The sequence below is a fragment of the Pan troglodytes genome, chromosome 11 (genome assembly GCF_028858775.2).
Source record: "Pan troglodytes isolate AG18354 chromosome 11, NHGRI_mPanTro3-v2.0_pri, whole genome shotgun sequence".
Lineage (NCBI taxonomy): Eukaryota > Metazoa > Chordata > Mammalia > Primates > Hominidae > Pan > Pan troglodytes.
The window spans coordinates 10,756,836-10,780,491 of NC_072409.2; the positions used below are offsets into that span (position 1 = coordinate 10,756,836).

General features: G+C 49.9%; 1 protein-coding gene across 5 annotated transcripts in view; it reads right to left on the minus strand.

The window, feature by feature from the left end:
• Positions 1 to 6,609: 6,609 nt before the first annotated feature.
• The window catches only part of STXBP1 (syntaxin binding protein 1), an 80,123-nt gene continuing 63,076 nt past the window's right edge, over positions 6,610 to 23,656 (minus strand). For 2 of the 5 annotated variants that reach the window (XM_016961720.4, XM_063788231.1), the window contains exons 14-20: positions 23,060 to 23,198; positions 22,249 to 22,358; positions 20,784 to 20,885; positions 19,073 to 19,158; positions 16,755 to 16,909; positions 14,826 to 14,951; positions 6,610 to 8,542 (exon numbers count right to left, since the gene is read on the minus strand). In XM_016961720.4, coding sequence (XP_016817209.1) covers positions 14,842 to 14,951; positions 16,755 to 16,909; positions 19,073 to 19,158; positions 20,784 to 20,885; positions 22,249 to 22,358; positions 23,060 to 23,198 — 702 coding nt within the window. In that variant the 3' untranslated portion in view covers positions 6,610 to 8,542; positions 14,826 to 14,841. Of the gene's footprint in view, positions 8,543 to 9,580; positions 10,194 to 14,825; positions 14,952 to 16,754; positions 16,910 to 19,072; positions 19,159 to 20,783; positions 20,886 to 22,248; positions 22,359 to 23,059; positions 23,199 to 23,656 lie in introns of those variants that run through there. The other 3 variants (XM_016961721.3, XM_063788232.1, XM_063788230.1) reach the window with 2 other exon arrangements.

Sequence of the window (23,656 nt, forward strand, 5' to 3'; positions counted from 1 at the left end):
AGCCCCGGAAGCCCGGCCTCCCCAAGCTCAGTCCCGAGGCCGCGTCTGATCCGCCGCGTGACCGGTGTTGGGTGTCGGCCTTTTCCTTGCTCACAGTGTTTCGGCCTCGAGTGTCGGTTCCGCGTTGGTTGAGGGGAGTGCGGGCGGCCGGGCAGAAGGCGCCCTGGCGGCAACTCCGGGTGGAGTCCCACCCTTGCCAGAGCGCCGGGGGTTCCTTGGGCATTTTGGCTTCTGTGAAACACCAAGAAGTTGTCCTTGGCCGGGCGCGGTGGTTCACACCTATAATGCCAGCACTTTGGGAGGCCGAAGCTGGCGGATGCCTTGAGGTCATGAGTTCGAGACCAGTCTGGCAAACATGGTGAAACCCTATCTCTACTAAAAATACAAAAATTAGCCTGTAGTCCCAGCTACTCCAGAGGCTAAGGAGGGAGGATCGCTTGAACCCGGGAGGGAGAGGTTGCAGTGAGCCGAGATCACACCGCTGCACTCCAGCCTGGGCGAGACTCCGTCTCAAAAAAAAAAAAAAAAAAAAAAAAGTTGGTCTTGTGGGAAGCCGCTGCTGGGACAGGGACAGCTCCAGGGGTGGCTAATTCAGGAACTTTAACCCATCCCTTTATTTTTGTTGTTGTTTTTCTTAGAAACAGACAAGGTGGTGGATTCCCCATACCATTACACCCTAGATCCAGGGATTCTATATCCACAGGGAGGGGCACACGTGCTTCAGAGAGAATGGGTAGGAATTTGCCCCACCCATTTTTATTTTTTGAGACAGGGTCTCACTCTGTTGCCCAGGCTGGAGTGCTGTGGTGCAATCATGGCTTGCTGCAGCCTTGACCTCCTGGGCTCAAGCAAGCCTCCCAAGTAGTTGGGGTTACAGGCATGTGCCACCACGACTGGCTAATTTTTCTTTTTCTTTTTTGTAGAGATGAGGTCTCACTGTGTTGCCCAGGCTGGCCATGAACTCCTGGGCTCAAGTGATCTGCTCTCCTTGGCCTCTCAAAGTGTGGGATTACAGGCATGAGCCATTGTGCCCAGCCTGTTTTTCGTTTTTCTAGTAGCCATTCTAATAGGTATGAGGTAGTGGTTTTGACTTGCATTTCAGTTGAGCGTCTTTTTGTGTGCTTATTTGCCATTTGTATAATTTATTTAGAGAAATGGCTATTCAAATCCTTTGCCCATTTTTTCTGGTTTTGATTTCATTTATTTTTAAATAGATTCGGGGTCTTGCTGTGTTGCTTTGGCTGGTCTCAAACTCCTGGACTCAAACCATCCTGCCACCTGAGCCTCCCAAGTAGTTAGGACTACAGGCACACGCCACCAAACTTCTGCCCATTTTTAAGTCAGATTGTTTTTTGTTGTTGAGTATAGGAGTTCTTGCATCTGGATATTAGCCCCTTATCAGATATGTGATTTGCAAACAGTTTTTTCCCACTCTGAGACTGCCTTTTTCACCCTGCAGATTGTGTCCTTTGATTGTAGCTTTAAATTTTGAAGTAGAACAGTTTACCTATTTTTTCTTGTTTTGTCTGTGCTTTTGGTGTCATCCGAGCAAGCAATTTTAATGATAAACAGAGCAAGCACTATCTGAGCACTTCCCCTTCATAAAGAGGCAGCGCTCCCTCCAGGAGGAGACTCAAATTCTGCTCAGCACCATTCAACCCAGTTGTAAGAAGGAGCGCATGTGTTGACAGTGTCCTTCCACATAGTCTGCCACGGACACTTCTCACCAGCCTTGTCATCTGGTGCTGGAGGTCAACAGCTGCTGTTTTTTGTTTTTGTTTGAGACAGAGTCTTGCTCTGTCACCCAGGCTGGAGTGCAGTGGTGTGATCTTGGCTTACCACAACCTCTGCTTCCCGGGTTCAAGTGATTCTCCTGCCTCAGTCTCCCGAGTAGCTGGGATTACAGGCACAAGCCACCATGCTCAGCTAATTTATGTTTTTTTTGTAGAGATGGGGTTTTACCATGTTGGCCAGGCTGGTCTTGAACTCCTGACCTCAGGCGATCCGCCCACCTCGGCCTCCCAAAGTGCTGGGATTACAGGCGTGAGCCACTACGCCCGGCCAGCAGCAGCTGGTTTTACAAACTTCTTGCCAACAGTTGGTGCCACTTTTTACTCCAAGGAGCGTAACTCAGATCACTGTCTCTGTAGTTTGGGTTTCTTCCCAACCTTGAGCAATGGAATTCATCAGTTTCATTCTAGAATGTCTTCTTTAGTGCTTGGTCTGGAAAACTGGGCTTGGCTTATGGACTAGGTTACTGTGCTTCAATTGAAATTGATTGAAATATTTGATTGAAGTAACTGAAATAACTAAAATATTTCAGTGTGTTCATCCACTCTGTGACAATGTTCTTTTATAACAGGTAATGCACAGGGGACCAGGCAGGTATAACTCACTGGCCCAGGAAAATCCAATTTTTATTGTACCACTTTATTTCCACTCTTTTTCTTCTTTTTTGCTGCTTGTGTAAAATCATCATCCTTGAAGAGTCATTTGTTCCAGCCTATACAGACTCACACTCTGTATTCACACTGGAATCCCACTGTCTGCTTATACCGAGAATGTTTTCTTTGTTTTTTGAGATGGAGTCTTGCTCTGTTCCCCAGGCTGGAGTGCAATGAATGGCACAATCTCGGTTCACTGCAACCTCTGCCTCCCGGGGTCAAGTGATTCTCCTGCCTCAGCCTCCCAAGTAACTGGGATTACAGGTGTCCACCACCACGCCCAGCTAATTTTTTTTTATTTTTAGTAGAGACGGGGTTTCACCATGTTGGCCAGGCTGGTTTCGAACTCCTGACCTCAAGTGATCCACCCTCCTTGGCCTCCCAAAGTGCTGGGATTAACAGATGTGAGCCACTGCACCCGGATGATAATGTTTTTCTGATAGTGGAGGGCTCTGGAGTCAGACGGCTGTGTTTAAATCTAGTCTCTGCCACGTACTAACTGGAGGGCCCTAGCCAAGTTGCTTTGTCTCTATGTGGTTTTGCTTCCCCATATGTAAATAGGGCTAATAATGGCACCTAACTCCTAGAGTTGTTGAGAAGATTCAGCAAGTCACATACAAAGCACTCGGTGCCTGGCACATAATAAGTGCCATATATTATTTATTTACAGACAGGGTCTTGCTGTTGTCCCAGCTGGAGTGCAGTGGCACAATCACAGCTCACTGCAGCCTCGAACTCCTGGGCTCAGGTGATCCTCCCACCCCAGCCTCCTGAGTAGCTGGGACTACAGGCACATGCCACCATGCCAGGGTAATTTTTTAATTTTTTGTAGAGACGGTTTCACCATGTTGTCCAAGCTGGTCTCAAACTCCTGGGCTCAAGTGATCCACCCTCCTCAGCCTCCCAAAGTGTTGGGATTACAGGCATGAGCCACTGTGCCTGGCCTTAATATATAACCACAATCAGAATGATTGCATTAATACATTGTTTTTTTTTTTTTAATTCAATGAAGTACTTTTAAGCCCGTGGCTCATTTGGAATTGAAGATATAAGACGACAATAATAACCATCCCTTCCCCATGGCCAGTCACTATCCTGACTTCGGTATTTGTCATTCCCATGCATGTTTTCACACATTTACAACATATGTACCCAAATAAGCAATATGTGGTGCTTTTTATGAGGTTTTGAAGCGCCGTGGTTTGCCACGGTTACTACGGGACTGAATGAAGGAGGATGAACGCAGAAACGAAAACTTAAAAGAAACTGTTTTAAAGGAAGGGGTCGGGGGAAGAAGAAGAGGACTCCCTGCTTCTACTGAGCAAAAGCAGCAGCTCTGAGCTTCTACAGCCCTTTGTATTTACTGGGTAGAAAGAGCAGGGAAGAGGAGGTAATGATTGGTCAGCTGCTTGATTGATCACAGGTTCACATTATTGCTAACAGGCTTCAGATGTACCTAATCACAAGAAAACTGCGCTTAGGTGACTGCCCTCCGCGTTCCTTCTGGGCGGCAGATGCAGTTTGTCAGTTTGCCAACATTCTGCATTTATGAGAACAGTTTGCTGTTTACTCATGTAGCCTCCAGGATACTGAGTTGATCACGACCCTCACTCTTTCAGCCTGCAACATTGAAGCTTTATATACATGCACTATCCTGTCTGTGTCCTCCCATACTGTGCTCTTTTCACTCATCGTTAAGTGTCTGAGATCTATTCATGTTGACATATGCAACTGTGGGTCATGCATTTTTAACTGCTTTAAACTCACCATTGGGTGAATACACAGTTTATCTGTTCTCTTCTTGATGAGCATTGGGCTTTTTTTAAATTTATGAGACTATTTATTCTTTTCTCCCCAGGCTTGGCTTGGACTCATCGTCAACAGCAGCAGCAGCAGCAGCATCACCATCATCATCATCATCATCATCATCATCAATGGCTGAGCCCTCACTGTGCTTCCTGGGAGCCGGGCTCAGCTTCCCGCCTCCACGGGCACTACAGGAGGGAACAAAGTCACCTGTCAGGATCATGTGGAAAGAGGCCAAGGGTGGATTTAACCCAGGTATGCTGATGCTGAAGTCTGTGCTCCTAACAACTCTGGCCTTCTGCTTCCTCAGGAACAAATGCTTGGTGTCATTCCGAGGTGGGTGCACAGGCCCCCAGCAGTCTCTGCTGAGTCCCGCAGCCTGGACCAGGGCCTCCGGAAAGGCACAGTGCCTGGCTGCAGCTCACAGACCTGGCTTTAGAATGGCTCAGTTGGTGTTGCATGCTTTGGGTTGTTTGGAATTCCCTGCTCCTCCAAGGATATTTAACACCGTTGGAGACTTTTTAGCAGTGGCCTGTGGGTTCCATCTCTTCTGGGTAACCCAGGAGGACCAGGGCTTTGGCCAAGAACCTAAAGAGCCACACTCATTTGCTCTTGGGTGGTAGTGAAGGGGTAGAATGGAGAGAGGTGACAGGAAGCTGGGACAGAAGACTTCAGAAACAACCAGGGAGATACTAGAAAGCCACTCCCAGGAGCTTGGAGGGACAGATGATCCCGGGAAGCAGCAAACAGTGCTGCTTTTGCTTTAATGTAAATTTGGCTTAGAACAATTTAGAATTTTAAAAATTCCAGTCTTGGATCTCGTTCCAAAGCCTTCTGTTTGCTGGTGAACTAATGATAAAGATAATGGGGGCCAGACACAGTGGCTCACGCCTGTAATCCCAGCAGTTTGGGAGGCTGAGGCAGGCCAATCGCTTGAGCCTAGGAGTTCAAGACCAGCCTGGACAACACTCCATCTCTCCAGAAAAATACAAAAATTAGCTGGGCATGGTGGCACGTGCCTGTGGTTCTGTGGTTCCAGTTACTCAGGAGGCTGAGGTGGGAGGATCACCTGAGCTCGGGAGGTCAAGGCTGCAGTGAGCCGTGATTAGGCCATTGCACTCCAGCCTGGGCAAGGGAGTGAGACCCAGTCTCAAAACAACAACAACAACAACAACAACAACAACAAGACAGGACAATGGGTGTCAGGGGAGTGAGCTTTCTGAATTTCTGCATCTCTCTGAGCCTCAGCTTCCTCATCTGTAGAATGGGAGAGGATCTGCCTAACAGACAAGTATGTGAGGGGCCTGGCAGGGTCAGTCAATGGTTGTTCCCTCCTAATGAGGCATGTCTCACTAGACTATAGCAGGCTGTGGTGGTGCAAATTCCACTAACTGCCCTTGAGTTGGTAGCTTTCTCAGTGCTATAAAGGAGATCAGGATCAGAATGAGAATGATGGGGGAAAAAGAAGTAGAGACAGAAGTCCCTACAAAGGGTCTCACTCCCTGGGGCCCAGCATTCTAGCAAGTTTCCTGTGTGGCCTCGACCCTCACTTACGGGTCCACTCTGAGAGCTGGGCCCACCTCACTGCAGTCTTCTCAGGTCAGGAGCAGGTTCCAAGACAAGCAGGACACACACCGGCTTCCATCCTGGAGAGAAGTTCATTATACACGTAGGGTGGGTGGTACGGCAGCAGGAGCAGAGGAGGAGAGGAGTAACGCTGGTGAAGTGATCTCACTGCATGCCCTAAATACACAGGCACCACATGATTGGAGAGGGAGCATCTGCAAAGATGGAGCCCTGCAGTGTCTGCGTTAGAAAAGCATTCTAAGGCTGAGGTGGGCGAATCACCTGAGGTCAGGAGTTCAAGATCAGCCTGACCAACATGGCAAAACCCTGTCTCTACTAAAAATACAAAAATTAGCTGGACATGGTGGTGGCTGCCTGCAATCCCAACTACTCGGAGGCTGAGGCAGGAGAATCACTTGAACCCGGGAGACAGAGGTTGCAGTGAGCCGAGACTCGCCACTGCATACTCCAGCCTGGGCAACAGAGTGAGACTCCATCTCAAAAAAAAAAAAAAAAAAAAAAAGGAAAGAAAGAAAAGCATTCTAGATAAAGAGAAACACGGTGGAAGAATAGCCTCATCTCTAGGCAGCACGCTGTTGCTGCTAGGGGCCCAAGACAAGCTCCATGGCTAGTCCCCAGTGTAAGGCGGCTACAGATCTAACGCAAGCAACGGGGACCTGAGTCCAGAAGACTCCATGCCACAGCCAGAGGTGGCCGCCTCCTCTGCGATGAACCACTGCAAAAGCTTTCTCCTTCCGTTGCCCAAAGGAAAGCCAGACTGGAGCCCCCTGGACACCGGGAAGGGGTGCTGATTTCTTTATTTCTTAGACTCAAGTGCTTTAGTACAGAATGGTACAGAGATGATATATGTTTGTGCTTCAGTACTTTCAAACACTGAGATTCTGATAATTTTAAGGTAAACAAGTTTCAAGACAGACTAGCTTTTTTAAAATATCCTTTTGATAAATTATTTTTATATAAATAACAGAGAAAGGGAAACCAACATCTTCGACAAACAAGGTCCTGAAGCATGAGCACTGTTTGGTCCGAGGGAGGGGACAGAACAAGCAGCGGGAGTAAGACGCCCGGCGCAGGTGCCTGCGGTTCCGTCCTAAGGAAATCAGGTCGTATAAGTTGGGAGGGAGACGGGGAGAGATCTGACGACTAATCTCAGTGCAAGGGGAGATTTCAAAGCCTTGAGAAGAGAACACCACAATGCAGCGAGCGGAGAGGGCGGGGAGCAGGCTCTGAAAGGGAGGCGGAGGTGGCGCCGAGCTCGCGTACAGCACTTTGAGAGGACATCACTAGACAAGTAATACACACATGGCCTGCAGGAGGTCAAGGGCGGCGAGGGGGCTGGGCAGGGGACATTTTTGTGACTTCCACTGTTATTATATTTCACGACAACAGCAGCAGCACAAATGGTGTGCTCACCACTGGAGAATGAGAGCTGCTGAGTCTTGAGGATGGCGAGACAGCCTTCCTGCATTTGCTGCTTTAGTTTCTGCTTTAGAGCTAAGTTTTATACAGAGAATAAAATGACCATCTTCTCTTACAAACACGATGATGTATGACCCCACACAACACAAGGTATTATGAAGTACCTGAAACTGAGGATAATCTGACTGAAGATGCTTGCCGAGAGGGTACAGGGTCTGTGTGAGTCCAACGGGCCAAGAACCTTCTCCACAGCCATAGCCCTCTGTTCAGGGGCCTCCAGAACCCATCTGTTCTGGTCCATTCCTGACCCTTGAACGAAGGCTGACTAGGGAAAATGAGCTGTTGGGATGATGCCTGGGGACAGAAGGGCCTGGGCCACAGGCTCCAGACTAACTGTTTTTCCAAAGAGATGGAGGCTTCCAGTGGGAGTTTGCTTCTCACCTGTCAGGGCACTGTGACTTAGACTGGAGGACTTCCCTCGGGATCACAGCACTGTGGACACAGGCTGGGGAGGGGGCAGTGACAGGCTGTGGAGGAGGACGCTGGCCTGGCTTCGTGCAGACACCCCAGCCTCCACCCACAGCTGCACTACCGGGGGTATGAGACGCTGGGAAAGGCAAAGAGGTCTGTTCCACCTTGGACCTCCTGAGATATCCCGATTGTCACCTCCCAGGTTATTTGGATGAGAGCAGGCACTGAGGGGTAGGGACTGGAATGAAGAGAGCAGATTAGTCCTCAGTGTGAAATACTCCAAGAACACAGACATCTCTATGATTCTCAACAAGGACAGGAACAACCCCAAACAAGGTTTTAAAAACACCCAAATTTCTACCGTTCCATACCCAAGCAATGTGCACGTCACCCAGGGTTATGTACAAGGTCACAAATCTTAAATAACGGGGAGAAGGCGTCCATTCATCCTAACAGTCCAGAAATTTCTCCTGCTGTGCACCAATTGCACATGAGCTTCTCTTTTTAGGATACATATATAAGATACTCTTTTTAAAAAACACAATGCATTATTTTCTTTTGTTTCAAACAAGAAGAGGGCATCACTGAACACGAGAATGCAGCGGCAACAGTGCCAGCCAGGGCGTGCAGGGCTGGGGAGGCAACAGACGCAAAGGAACTGAGGCGGGCGGTGGTGGGAAGCTGCGGAGCGCTGTGGGATGGGGGCGTGTTTTGGAGGGGCGACTTATTTTTTTAACTGCTTATTTCTTCATCTGTTTTATTCAGTTTCTTCAGTGTGTCCAGCAGTTTCTGTGGGGTGAGGACGTGCGTGGATCCTGGAGGAGGCAGAGAAGACAGTGAGCTTGCCAGTTCTGGTTTCTAACACTTCCTTTCCTGCGCTTCTCGATTCCCAGATCTGCACCCACCCCCCTCCCCCACCCTGGTCTGGGTATAGTGGAAGCAGGGAGGGGAGTCAGAATTGGGGTTGGGGTCCCGTCGCAATAGGCCTGGGAGATATTTGGGGGCTGTGGAGAAACAAAACACATCCTCTGGCTCAGGCAGGGTCCCAGGCTGCACCAAGGAACGAGCCGCCTCACCATCAGGGTGCAGAGCCATCTGCAGGTGATGGGCAGCTGCGTTTCTAATTCACTCTTAAACTCCAGGTGAAGCCAGGGAGAGAAATTCCAAACATGGCAAGGCAGGGAAAGGCTGAAAATGGGGCCAGAGTTGGTAGGGGGACCATGTGTGGAAAGCATGGTGCCTGGGAGAGGAAGTTGATAGGCAAAGCCCCCTGGGAGAATCCACTGACCTCTGGGAGCCAGCCAGTTGGTACTGCCCTGGTGGGTGGGACCTCAGGTGTGAGAGGGAAAGGGCCAGGGGACCTGAGGCCTTACCTTGCAGAGACCGCGTATTGTAAGAGATTAGAAATGCTTGCAAAAATTTAAGCTAATGGAATTAGATATACTTCTACTGCAAAAATAAAAATAAAAATAAATGAAAGTCTTTGTCATAAGGAGAGAGAGAGAGATCTAGTAAGTGCAGTAAAAAAAGATGCATGGGTCGTGTGGTTTGGACATGGACTTAAACAGAACAGAGGTGACCGGGGTGGTGTGTGGGTGAGCATGAGGCCTGCACGCATGCAGCAGTGTGCTTCAAAGAAAGGTCCTGGTGGGAGACAAGAACTGAACAAAAGAGACCCGTACTTGAAAATGTGCCTCCCTGGAGACGTGGCAAAGGAATGGGCCTTCATGGGAGCAGGGGAGCGGAAACCACCGGATGCTGGATTTCCACCCCAAGGGCAGGCAAAAGAAGGCTTTGGCTGGCTCATTGGGCATGGCTCCAATACCAGGGTCCCTATGCCTTTGACCACTCACTACTCGCTCAGCTGACCCAAGACTGCTGGAACTGCAGCCCTTCCTGGTCACTCCAGACTAGCAGAAACTTGGAAAGCCGTCTCTGTTCTTCCAACATCCCTTTCTCTGCAGTTCAGGCCCCAGCTGCCCACTCCCAGCTGAGTGAGGAACTTGTCCTCGGCATGATGCCCTGTGCACGCGGCCTGTAGGGGCCCTGCGCTGGAAAGCTGACTCATCATTCTGCAGACCTGAGGCTCCTTCAGCAAATGCGATGCAGGTTTCAGGAGTGTGTCCCTGGGCTTTTTTATAGCACTCCTTTCCCCTGAAGTCCACTCATTTCTGTGACCTCACCACTCCTCCTGCTAGTCCTAAAAGAGGCCAAAGGCTGCTGTACAAATGAGGAGAAAGGACGCATATTACAAGGCTTGCCCCAAACTCTGAAGAGTGAACCATTGCCAGGATGGGGGCTCTCCAAATTGCAACTCCATGTAGCCCACGTGTCCAGATGTTGAAAGACAGCCTGTCCTGCAGAGCGTGAGGATTCGCTTGGGAGCTTCCTCGTTACAAGCAACAGCAAGGAGCGCACGTGCCAGAGAAAATGTCCCCAACGCCCTCCTTAGCCATCCAAATGACTCTAGGAAATAAGAGGGCAGACTCATTTTAAAGGAGGCATCCGAAGGGGTTCCTCTGATCAGATGCTGATTCCGAAGTCCTCCCTATCTTTGCTGATATGTAAATCTAGGATTTGGGAGAGGCCAAAGAGAGGTTAGGGAATTAATGCACTAGAAGTCTCTGATATTATTTAATCACTGAACATTCATTGCTCCCAGTCTTGACTGAAGAACAATAATTCTAGGACTGAGTATTGGAGACAATCAGTGAAGCCTCGAAGACCCTCGGCAACAGGCTGTGGCCTAGGCCTTCACCTACGTGGTTTCTTTAAGGGGACCAGACTAGCTAGTGTAAATGCTGATCATCAGAAAGCCAATTCTTCAAACTCAGTCATCTGTGTTGTTTTAATAAATTGGTCAAGCTTTTCACCACCATAAACATTGCAAATTAAGCTGAGTGAGTGCATAATCCACATTTTGCACAGTTCTCATTTTGAATCCACAGATGGCTGACCATGTTGGTTTTCCAGAATAAAGCAGCAAGTGGGCCCTATTGCTCTGAGGGTCCTATTTAGTCCCTATAACTGGACGATTATGTAAACAGTGGTCTCTAAAAACTAAGTTGAGGCCCATCTACATGACTGTCTACATGTTTTCAAAGCTGTGGGCCAGACACCGCAAGCTCTGATGGGACAAAATCCTTCTTTCTACACGGACAGAATCTGAAAACCAAAAGTGTTCTTGCGGTCTAGCTGGTCCAATCATTCTTGAGTTTGGCTGAAGCAGACCTACTAACTCAGAATATGCAGGGCGGCGCCAGAAAATGTGTACATTTAAAGAGCAGCCCAGGTGAGTATGATCATCAGCCAGGTTTGGAAAACTGTGATCCGGCCCATGGGATCCTCATCCTACACATGGGACACGTGAAGGCCAGAGCAGTCAGGTGCTTGCTCAGGGTGGGTGGCACAGACAGGTCCAGAAGCAGTGCCTCCAGGCTCTTGATTCTTGGGACCCTGTGGCCCCTGGGAGGGGAGGGGATGGGCAGGTGGATGCTTGAATAGCAGCCAGGCAATAGGTGGGCTCTGAATTCAGATTCAAATCTGAGTCCCAAAGAAAAATGAAACATACCTGACCCCAATCTGGAATGAAGCAAAATAATCAATATAAAAACCCACCAACTTTCTCCCAAGTGGCCCCCATGTACTGCAAAGACTTGATCCAGTCTTCAGCTCTCTCACATTTGCTTCTCACAGTCTCTTGGGCATTCCCCAAAGAAGAGTACTTTTATCATAAACTAACCAGAGCAGAGAGGTGAAAATCTAATCAAAAGATTTCATTTCTTAGACAATGTGGAGGGATGACTGGTGAGGATTTAGTGAGAGTTGTTGGTTAACCCTGACCTCGGGGGAGCCAGCCTCAGCTACAGGAGGGAGAGGAGCTGGGAAGACAGGGCATGGCACCATCACCCATGCACGGTGTCTGCTGAGAACCCTCTCATTTGCTGCAGGAAAACTCATCCTCTCCTAAAAGATATGTTGGGCCAGGTGCAGTGGCTCATGCCTGTAATCCCAGCACTTGGTAGGCCGAGGCTGGGGGATAACTTGAGCTCAGGAGTTCAAGACCAGCCTGGGCAACGTGGTGAAACCCAGTCTCTACCAAAAATACAAAACAATTAGCCAGGCATGGTGGCGCATGCCTGTGGTCCCAGCTACTAGGTGAGCTGAGGTGGAAGGATCACTTGAACCCAGAAGGTCCAGGCTGAAGTGAGCTAAAATCATGCCACTGCACTCCAGCCTGGGTAACAGAGTGAAACCCTGACTCAAAAGAAAGAAAGAAAGAAAAAAGACACAAAAGATATGCTGCCATGATACTGGTCTTTAGGACACTCAAGTTTTCTGACAGTCTGCACTGTCCTGTACTTTGGTCACCTGGACGATCACAACAGAAGAGGGCAAGTCAGACCTTAATCTGCTTTCTGACCTCACTGGTATTAGGGCTCTGTGCCTTGCTTAACTGAATGCTCTAAAACCCAACACCACTCAGCAAATGATTTCAGAAGCCAGGAATATACGGAGTCTGTTTATGTTCTCTTTGTTTTGATGGCAGCTGAGACCTCTGCTGAGCAAATATAACGCAAAGGAAAATACTCTGCAAAGGAGAAGCTTGTTCTGAAGCAGGGAAGCTCAGAACTCATCCTAGCAGGAGCCTTTGCAGTTTGAGTCTGTGCTCTTTCAGATCCTGCAAGTGGTCTGCTATTGCTGCAGACTCGACTGAACATTTGTCTTTCTAGAAGTTTTAAAATACATACTGCAGCAAATCCATCCACCTACCTGCAGTCTACACACAGAACCAGATGTCTCTGATTTACAACCTATCAAAGTGCTTCTAAGGAATGATTTTTTTTAAAACAATGGCTTTTATTCACCACCTACTGGCCTTGCTTTCTAGGGAGGGCCAGCCCAGGCAGGATGGGAGCTATAGCCTAGGGCTATAACCAGGTCCACTTTCTGGGTTCCCAACTACTTTCAGTTCCTTAGCACACTGCTGCCCTGACATTCATATCAAGGAAGGGAGAGAGGAGGAGATAAACAGCGTAGCCTCCTGTTCCTACCTTTAGGAGGAAGCCCCATTTTCCTTACATACACAAGCAGCTTCTGATGTCACCTAGCCAAGGTTCTGAAAGGCCATTCCCCTGAGGATCACCAGAGAGTGAGAGAGTGAGCAGGACTGCATGGTTTGAGGCACAAATCGTAATCACTGAATATACAGAATGTCAGAGGTCCTGCGTGCCTGGGGGCACACGATCCACCCTCCCTGTGCTCCTATGCTATGGCCAGAGAGCGAGGGTATCTTCCCACAGCCACACAGGTGCCCATGGAGGAGCTGGAGTAGAGGCCAGTCCTCCTGGCTCTGAGTCCAGGTCTGTCTCCACTGCTCACAGGGGACTCATGCTCTGTGACTCACTGGGCCACATCTCAGCTCAGGTGAAGGGGCTTTTCCAGGGTCCATTGTCAATGATATACACAAAGTCAGGTACACAAAATATGGCCTCATGAAAGAATATGTAACAAGCTAAGGAGTCACTGATGTGATGATGGAAGCCTGCCATTTAAACACATAGAAGGTTCTATCATATCTGAAGGATGGAAAGAGAGAGGAGGGAATGAGGACAGTTTTGAAGATCAAAATTTGGATAGTCGGCTGGGCGCAGTGGCTCACGCCTATAATCCCAGCACTTTGGGAGGCTGAGGCAGTCAGATCACCTGAGGTTGGGAGTTCGAGACCAGCCTGACCAACATGGAGAAACCCCATCCCTACTAAAAATACAAAAAAAAAAATTAGCCAGGTGTGGTGGTGCATGCCTGTAATCCCAGCAACCTGGGAGACTAAGGCAGGAGGATCACTTGAACCCAGGAGGCAGAGGTTGTGGTGAGCTGAGATCATGCCATTGCACTCCAGCCTGGGCAACAAGAGTGAAACTCTATCTCAAAAAAAATAATAATAATAAAAAATAAAAATAAAAATAAATAAATGAAATAAAATTTGGATAGTCTACTAAGCAGACAACAGGTTCTGGGTAACAAGCTTGGTGGGAGACAGAAGATGCTCTCTAAAACCACACAGAGCATTAATAATAGGTTTATGCTGGGCACAGTGGTATGGGCCTATGGTGCCAGCTACTCAGGAGGCTGAGATAGGAGGATCTCTTGAGGCCAGGAGTTTGAGGCTGCAGTGTGTTGTGATCACACCTGTGAAGAGCCACTGCACTCCAGCATGGGCAATATAGCGAGACCCCGTCTCAAAAAAATAAAATACATTTCTACTGACAGGCTCTCAGACCTTACCAAGGGACTTCAGTGGGAGAGAGAGGGGTATGACTACTCAACTCTTGAAAGGATCCACAGAATTAAAAGTAATTAGTAAAAGAGCAAATGACTATTAAGTGCCGTTTCCTGCAGAGGAACATGAAACAAAAGCTCTTCCCGCTAAAGATTGGGGTTCCCCAAGCAGATGGCGGCTTGTGACCCAATTACCCCTTATAACTTATTCCTTGAGAAGTGCCTGTCCTAGGAAAAAGGTATTCACACCATCCGTCCAGCTGCCACTGACCTGGGGTCTATTCTACATTGCCTGCCAAGCTTCCCTCACGACCAGCCATCTCCACCACCGCCTGCCTTCCTGGACATGGTGTTCCCTGAATGTCCACCGGCCTCGCTCTCAGACCCCCACACCCAGCACAACCAGGACACTCTACATTCCTTGTGGGGGCCACAAATTCATCCCAGACCAGCAGGGTTGGGCACTGTGCCTCAGGCATCCCCCAAAACTTCAGCTCCCTCTCTGACAACTGTTCACAGCAGTCATTATCATTTTTAGTTTCCACCCAGCGGCCTGCAGGCATCTGACTGAGCAGTGCGGAACCCAAGGCATGGGTGAGCCAGCAGGTCAGAGCCCAGAGGGTTCATGGCAGGGCTGTGAGGGCAGCACTGGACACATTTTCAATCGGTGTTGAGAACTGCAAGCATTTTCTTGTTGAAACAAAATCAAATAAATAATAAACTAAAAAGGAAGAAATAAAGAAAAAGAGTGACGGAATAATCAAAGAAAGCCCTTCAGAGTGGAAGAGTTTCTTTTCTGTAATAAGCTGCTTTTACTTTGTTTCTTTGGCTCTCACTCCATTGTTGGAGCCTGATCCTCAAAAGATACCCTAGAGGACTCCCTGAAGTCGGGGTGTCTCAGGTCCATGAGAAATTTGGTGGGAGTAAGAATGTGAGTAGAACCTGTGGGAGAACAGAGGCCAGCTGACTGCTTGAACAAAGGTACGTCACAGGAACATGCCAACTTAGGCCTACATTTTATGCAGCCAATGAGGTATGAGAAAGCAAGACACACACACACGTGTGCGCATGCTTACACACACACACAAGCGCGCACGAACACACATGGTAGCAAGGAGGCTGGCATGCACAAAGCATGGGAGGCCACACAGCGGACGTCAGCTGTCTGCGCGAGGCCCCTCCATGAATCTTCATGGGCAACTGCATACCCCCAGGTTCCCACCTCCCGATATATGGAACCTCAAGTCAGGTCTAAAGATGAAGGGGAAGATTTACACCCAAAGCCTGGCTGTGACAGCTTCTGACCAGAAAAGCTGTGTTTGAGCTCAGAATTACTCACTACATTCATGCAATACATATGCAAGCAGGGAGCAGAGAGCTTTATCACCGGGGCTACACAACAGAAGGGAAAAGCAGTTATGTGGAGAGCTGGTGACCTGACATGGGAAGCTTGAGGGCTGCGGTGGGGAGGTACAGTCTCCCCACTGGATTGTGCTATCAGAGAGGCGGCTGACAGCCCCAGATCCATCTTGAAAAACCCAGAAACAGCCATGTGGACTGGTCTATGGAGTCTGCTCACTTGGACAGCTTGCGGGGGGGTGCTGCGACTTGCTCACCCCAAATAGGAGGTATAAAACCGCCACTTGTTATCGAGATCATGACTGTGCCTGGGATTAAGACCAGTGGTGGGCACCTATGGGAGAAGGTCAATGATGCCTCCCAGCTGGGGCAGCTCAGGGCCTCTCCCTGTAGCAGTTCATGTGTAAGTGGCCTGAGAGGCCATCCTTGGCCCTGGAGAGTATAATTCCCCACTGTGCAGAGCACACCCCCTTCCAAAAGGAGGCCAAGAGCCCTGGCCTCACTCCTTGCTCAGCATGAGCCTGTTTCCACTGAGGACAGAGCCCAGCCAGGGTAGTGAACATGACAGCTTCTTGCCAGACAGTGTTGAGAGGGACTCCCAGGCTGGCAGGTACCCTCCATTTTGTTAAGGGCAAAACAGGACAAAAAGGGAGGCATCTGGAGAAAGCAAGACTTTTCTTAGCTCGTTCATCTTCTTCCAGCCCTAAACATCATAGAAGCCCCCAAAAGGCACGAAAAAGGAGAAAAGGCTCCTGCTGCGTTAAGCTAGCTCCTACAAGTCGCTTCCTCTCTTTTGGGAAACGAACAGGAAATACGAGAAAGGGCATGGCAGACCTAGAAAGTGGTTGGAGGTGGCTGGGGGAGCCCTGGGCAGAGTCCAGCGGTCAGGCAGTATTTTCAGGCAGCACCTGCTCACAGCTGTCTGTCCATCTCCACCTGACAGGGTAGCGATTGACTGCCATTCACTGCCCATTCCTGCCTGGGCATGAGGCCAATGCCAGGAGACTGACAGACCTCATCTTGGGCCTAGTTCAAGGCTGTGAATGAGTATGACTGATCCTGTTTTGCTGAGTAAGGAAATGGTTGGAGAGCTCGAGCCACTTGCTCAAGGTCCCCCACTTGCAGTTTGCAGAGCAGGAATCTGAGCCTGAGTCTGCCGGACCCTGGGATCAGGCACTTCCTACCTCATGAGGCTGCCTTCCATTGAGAGATGCAGCAGGGCAGACCAAGGAGGGAACCCTTTGCCCCTAGCTTCTGCTGTCCACAGTCACCTAAAGACTAAGTTTTGTGGGTCAAGGGAGTCTATGACAGAATGCGACACCAAAGCGTGGAATGGAGTTGAGGTGCGATGCGGCGGCGCCTTCCGCTGGAAGCACGGCCACTCACCTATCAGCACCTCCCACTTTCCGTTGGCCTGGGTCACCTCGTAGGCGCAGCGCATCTCATTCAGGCTCACACCCCCAAGGATGAAAATGATGAGGCGGGGGCCACTGCGGTACTCGCCTGGGGCCTTGTTCTTATGCCAGTGCCCATAGCGGGCGCTGAGAAAGAGAGAGAGAAAGAGAGTGTCAGTCAGTTTATCTGCACTCACGGCATCTAGTGCTTCATACCCCAGTGGTTTGTTTACTTATTAGGTCTGTACACTTGTGCCCCAAACAGTGTAGATGCTTAGTGAGTGCTGGCTGAAATTTCACTGCAATGCAATTTTCAAGTGGATTGGTTCCCAGGAGAAGAGTCACTATGAATGCCTGTGCTGCTGTGACCTTGTCACTCTTAGAAACATGCAGGCAACAGACAGGATCAGTTCAGCTCTGACGTTTGCTGGGTCAAGTTCTGTAGCCTCCCCCTGCTAGAGGCTCATGCAGACGTCTACCCCAAGTCACACATGCCTCTGAGCTTGCCTGGGACGCTCTGCTGTCAGTGCACAGTGATGACAGTCTAAGATCTGCCTTCAGGCTGGCACATAGATCCCCTGAAAACAGGTACTGAGTGAGTGCCTCTTGGAGGCCAGGGCCTCCCCAGTACCACATCCTAAGGAGACACAGGCCTTGACCAAGAGGTCATCATTGAATGGGGCAGGTGGGGAGAAGGAAGTGAGCCCAAATCCTGGTCTGATGAAGAGCTCTGTGCTATAGGGCCAAGCACAGGGAAGCCCTGGAACCCTGTCCGGGCACCACTGGGGAGGCTTCTCCATCCCTGAGCTGCCTCCTGGAAATTGCGGCGAAGCCAGGGAGGAAGAGTACTTCAGTGGCAAGGCTGCTCCCAGAGGGGCCTCCCTCTGAACCTGGGCTTCCTTCAATAGCTCTTTACCTTTGACTGAGAAACAGGAACAAATGGGTTGTTCCCAGGTTAAGAAAATGAGAAAAATGAGATGAAAGGAGCAAGTCCTTTCTGGCCACTGCAATGCGTCGCCTTTCTTCCTGACTCATGACAGCTTTACAGTCACTTTCCAAACCAGGAAGACACTGTTTGGGGCACCATTTGGGCCAACAGAGAATCTCACAGTTGCTTTCTTTCCTTGTGCAATCATTTGATATCCCATTCTCATCACCCAGCCTGACTGTGGCGCTACTTGGGATTTTGTATTTTATGCCATATTTGGCAAAAAACGTTTTACCTCTGCTGCCATGAGAAGGGCTGCACAATGACACAGAGGCCACCACAGGCCTCTGGCCCAGCTGAAGCCAAAAGTGAACACAGAGAGAAGAGACGCAAAAGAGAAGACAGGTGGGGAAAGCAGGAGAGGAGGGACAGAGATGTGCACATCCTGGGGTGCCAGGTGTGGCACAGCTGCAATGCCAGGGTCGCCCTCTCGAGCTGCTAACTCTACCATCCCGAGTGCGTGCTCAGCCCTGACTGTTCTCAGGAGCCACTGTGTGGAGAGACCACGTGTGTTACCCACTCGTCAGCTGGGGGACATGTGGGCTGCTCCACACTTGGACTGCATGAGTAAAGCTGTGAACGCTGATGCACTGCAATTTTAAACAGGGTGGTGAGGGAAGATTGGAGAAGGTAACACTTGATTAAAGACCAAAGGAGATAAGAGGCAAGCCATGCAGACATATTTTTTCTTTGTTTGACATGGAGTCTCGCTCTGTCACCCAGACTGGAGTGCAGTGATACGATCTTGGCTCACCACAACCTCCGCCTCCTGGGTTCAAGCAATTCTCCTGCCTCAGCCTCCTGAGTAGCTGGGACTACAGGCATCTGCCACCATGCCCAGCTAATTTTTGTATTTTTAGTAGAGACAGGGTTTCACCATGTTCGCCAGGCTGGTCTCAAATGCCTGACCTCAAGTGATTCACCCGCCTTGGCCTCCCAAAGTTCTGGGATTACAGGTGTGAGCTACTGTGCCCAGCCCATGCAGACATATCTGGGGACAGATAATTTCAGGCAGAGGGAAAAGCAAGTGCAGTGGTCCTGAGGCAGACGTAAGCCTGACTGTTTGAGAAGTGCGAGGAAGCTGGCATGGCTGATGCAGAGTGAGCGAGGGAGGAGGTGTGAGGGATGAATCAGAGAGGAACGGGATGCTGGAGGGGGAAGGGCCGTGGGACCACTGTGCAGACCTGGCCCACGCTGCAGCTGTGGGGAGCAGCAGCGAGAGGGCTCTGGTAGATCACACAGCCGTACAGTGGGTCTGCCGCAGAGCTGACATCCAACCAGAGCTGGCTCCCCTCTGTCCTTGCTAAGGGATTTTCACCTACCTGACGGCGGTGGTGCTGAAGGAGGCAGAGGAACGGGTAGAGATATAAGGGTAGTGTTTGGTGTCAAGTTTGTCCTCAATAGTGTCCTAGAAGGAAAAGAGACAGATATTAGCTTGCCATCTGTCTGAAAAGTGCTGATAGGAACCAAGGCCAGATGATCTGTAGAACATGTCACTTGGCAAAGCCATGGCCAGGTTTGCAACAACCAGAGCTCCCTTCCCTGCGGCCAGAGGTGCCTAGCACAGGGCTCAGTTATAGCAGATGCTTTGTAACTGGCTGCTACACTGAGATAGCCTGCTTTTTAAGAGAAGTTTTTTCTTGCTTCTCTTCCAGTTTATTCACTTTCATAATCTATGTGAGGTTTTATAAATGATGCATTCTGTCCAATAAATTCCTGATACTTGCCATCAGCCTTGTAGAAACCAGGCACAAGCAGTGTCTCTCCTGCATGAAGAAGCCTTACCCCCTCCGTTTTTCAAGTGTCTAATTATCTGGTGGGTGGACTCTCACCATTTACCTCCTGCTGCCTAGAAATCCACACTCTTCTTTACAGCTCCCACATGAAGCCTACACATGTCTCTTTAGGGGATCGGAGAGGAGGGGGAGCAAAAGGGAGCAGAGAACAAAGGAAGGAATGAGACAGAGGGGTTGGCTATCCCAACAAGCAAAGAGATATAATTGGTTTCTAGATATTTCATGTTCACCCATCCTTTTAGTTTGTGGATTTTAAAAATGGGAGCTGACTCACTCTATATATTTAAAATACATTTATATTAATGTACAATTCAATAGGAACACCTGGGCTGCCAGGAATTAACTAAGGGATCCCGAGAAAAACCCCTTCGTTCTCTAGACCCCAGTTTTGTTCACTAATCAAGTTGGAAAGATCTAGTGGTGCAGGATTCTGTGCAGGGTCTCTTCCCGCTACAAGGAGAGAAGGGAGTAACCCCACAGGGCTACTGCGGTGGCCACCACTTTATACACCTTCCAGCCAACAACTGCAAAAACACCTGCTGCACTAGAGGCTCTGTGCAGATGACACAGCAGCTGAGGGGACAGGACCAACAAACAAAAAGGCGACCCGAGGCACCAAGAGGCACATGTGCACTAAGGAGTCCAGGGGAGGCCTCTGTGTGCTGAGTGGTCAGACAGGTGGGGCGGCGGATGGAAATGGTGAGATTCAAGAGGGGCTTTGATGGAAAGCAGGATCTGGGAAGGGGAGTGGAGGGGTGAGAATATGCCAGGCAAGGGGCTGCTTTGGCCAGAGGAGCAGAATCCGATTTGCTGGTGTGTGGAGGCTCAGGTAGGGAACAGCAGGAGGAGGGAAGGGCGGGGCAGGCAGGGCCGTGCTGGGGAGGTGTGCTGAGCCACTGCACCTGTGTGGAGATGTGATGTCACTCATCTGACCTTTGAGATACACTTGGACCCCTCTGGATGCGGCACCCTAGAGGAGTCTCTATTACAGGAGCTGAGTCCTCCAAGACATAACAACAAATAGATCTGGGGCTGTGCTTCACAGTCTCTCAGCTCTTCATAAACCCCCAGGGCAAGGGGCACCATGAGGGCCGAAGGAGGCCTGGATGCGAATCCTCAAGTGGAGGCAGTACCCGTGAAGTCAGCAGCACCTCGCCGCAGGTGAGGCTGGAAGCATCCAGGCTGACAAGCCAAGGGCCCTGGGCCTGGTTCTTCCTCCCTGTGCCCCAGCACTAACCTCCATGATGTCCTTGATAATCGGAGTCCACCGTGAGAGCTGGTAGGTCTGCTCGCTGATGCGTTCCTTCCGCTCCGGCTTGCTCCGGCGACGCAGCGTGGACTGCATGCACACACACACCAGGTTAGAACCTGAGTCAGGGCCACTTGGGCCCTAGGTGACCTCTGCTACTCTCTGGAAATTCCCTGAAGGACCCCAGAGGCAGCACTGGCAAAGAGTAATGGTGGGGGGATGGTTTTCCATGGAATAGCCCTAAATGTGCCCTTTTGGGAACCTGGAGCAAACTTGTTCTTTAGTCATAAAAAGGCCGGGCTTGGTGGCTCACACCTGTAATCCCAGCACTTTGGGAGGCTGAGGTGAGCAGATCACCTGAGGTCAGGAGTTCACGACCAGTCTGGCCAACATGGCGAAACCCCGTCTCTACTAAAAATACAAAAATTAGCCGGGCGTGGTGGTGTGCACCTGTAATCCCAGCTACTCAGGAGGCTGAGGCAGGAGAATTGCTTGAATGTGGGAGGTGGAGGTTGCAGCGAGCCAAAATCTCACCACTGCACTCCATCCTGCGCTACAGAGTGAGACTCTATCTCAAAAAAAAAAAAAAAAAGTCATAAAAAAGGGCAAACATAGGTCAAGTATGTAAGTGCCATTAAAAAGAAAAAACTCCAGGCAGTTGAAACAGTAGTTTGCTGCCTATTAGAGGAGGGCATACTGCTTGGAGCATGCCGTATTGGATTTCAGCAGCACAGTTGCACTGAATCAATGCACATCTCCATTCTCATTTTGATCCCTCTTGTGAACAAGGGTTTAAAAATGCCAAACTCCTGCTAGTTACAGGGCTATGGTCTGGTGGCACTGGAACAGTTTTGTCTATAAGATTCCAGAGGGAGAATATTTGCAACCCTAGCTTTGTTAGTGCTGTGCCTATAGAAGACAAGCACACAGTGGGGCTGTGACATGCAAGGTTCATGGCAGAGTCCTCTGCAAGGGTCCTGGAGGCTTCACCCCACCTCTTCTAGAACACATCACGTGGTCCAGGCCTCCCAGACAACCTGCCCTGACTTGGCTCTGAACCAACCCAGTGCAGAAGACTCAAAGGTGGCCAAACTGCTAGCTCTAAGTGTCATATTCTCATCTTCACAGGGGACGCTGAGGCTAAGCTGTCCAAAGGTGAGGCCAGACAGACCCTGAGACAAGACAGATAAAATGGCGGGGACCCCTGTTATGGTTTGGTTCCAAGACATCTCAGCTTTCACAACTGTGAATGACTCACTGCTGTTGAGGTCTAGGTTCTTGGCTTTGTGTCTCTGATTTATATATAGCTTTACACCTTTATCCCTCTGATTCTGTGTCTCTCTCTCTTGACGTACGAGTGTGTATCAGAGATGCTGTATGTCAGTCAGAGCAGAAGCAGACAGATCTGCCAGCTCCCTTCCCGCCTCCCCCGGAAGCTGAGCTGGCCTCTTACATCGGTGACGATGGGCACGCCGAGGTGAGCCATGTTGGTGATGATCTCACTATCCTCCGGGGGTATCTGGGCGTGCTGGATCAGTTTGTTCAGGTTTTCCTCCGTGATGCCTGAGGGCACAAGACACCCGATCACCACACACAGCCCCCATGCACCCAATGGGACAGGCCGGATGGTGGCCCTTCTCCCCTCAGGGTTAGTGGACATTGCTCCCCCACCTCATCAGATTCACTATAGGTGAGGACAACACGAGGATCCCGATTCCCCTCCAGCCACTCTGCCTGAGTGAGGACCATCAGCAGCTGCCCCTATAGTCTGTGTTTCCATCTGCCCCCCGGCTTCTCAGCAACCCCTGCCCACCCCCACCCTGAATCAAAGTCAAATTGGACAAGAGTCTTATTATCTATCTTTTGTACAATGGACATTCCTGGGAAACTGTGATTGAACTGGGTAAAAGTCAGTTCTTTAAAGGCAGAGATTACCAATGTGATGCAAGTTAAAAATACGTGATGGGCATAGCTCTGGTAAACTGGCCACAAGGCCAAGCAGCTTTCCCTCTCTCCCCAGCCCTGTCCTCTTCCATCTACTCCATACCATTTATTAACTCTACAATGACTGGGGGACATTCAGCCTCTAGCTGCAACGATCTGACTACACTGCATTTCCCCAAACAAAAAGGGCCCCTAGGATCTTCTTTTCCTTCCCCAGTCCATGTCTTTTAAATGACTTCTCTGCTTTGTTTCCTCTTTCTCAGTTGTCTCAGTTTCCCCAAGACAGGGTCTGTGCCTTCCTCTAGGTCCCACAGCCCTACCATTCTTCAAAAAGATGTAGAGAAGGATGATGCGGATTTTGTCGTAAGTGCTGACATTGGCATCCAGCAGAATGGGGACGATGGCTCGCATAGGGTCCTTGATCTTCTCTCCCTCAGCATCTGTGCCCATGGCCAGGTCCTAAGGAAAACATACCTCATTGGCTCCATCTCTCTGGTGACAGTGTGGAGGAACGGTAGTTCTTAGGAAATTCAGGATCCACAAATATCTAGAACTGCCACCTTGGTTGGGGAAGGTCTTAAACAGGTGCTTCTGTTCTTATAATGCACTGTAGTTAGCAGGAGTGTGATCAGCACTGTCTCCCACAGCATCAGTGAGGGTGGATAAAAGCCCTGAGTGCCACTTGCCCAACAGAAACCACAATGATTTACCATCTTGTTTTAAAGTAGGCTGTTCACTGTAGGTGAGTGCCAGTGTACTTGTGCCAGCTTCTCAGATAAAGACTCAATCCTGGCTGGGGGCGGTGGCTCATGCCTGTAATCTCCGCACTTTGGAAGGCTGAGGTGGGAGGATCTTTTGAGCCCAGGAGTTTTGAGACCAGCCTGGGCAACACAGCAGAGACCTCATCTTTACCAAGG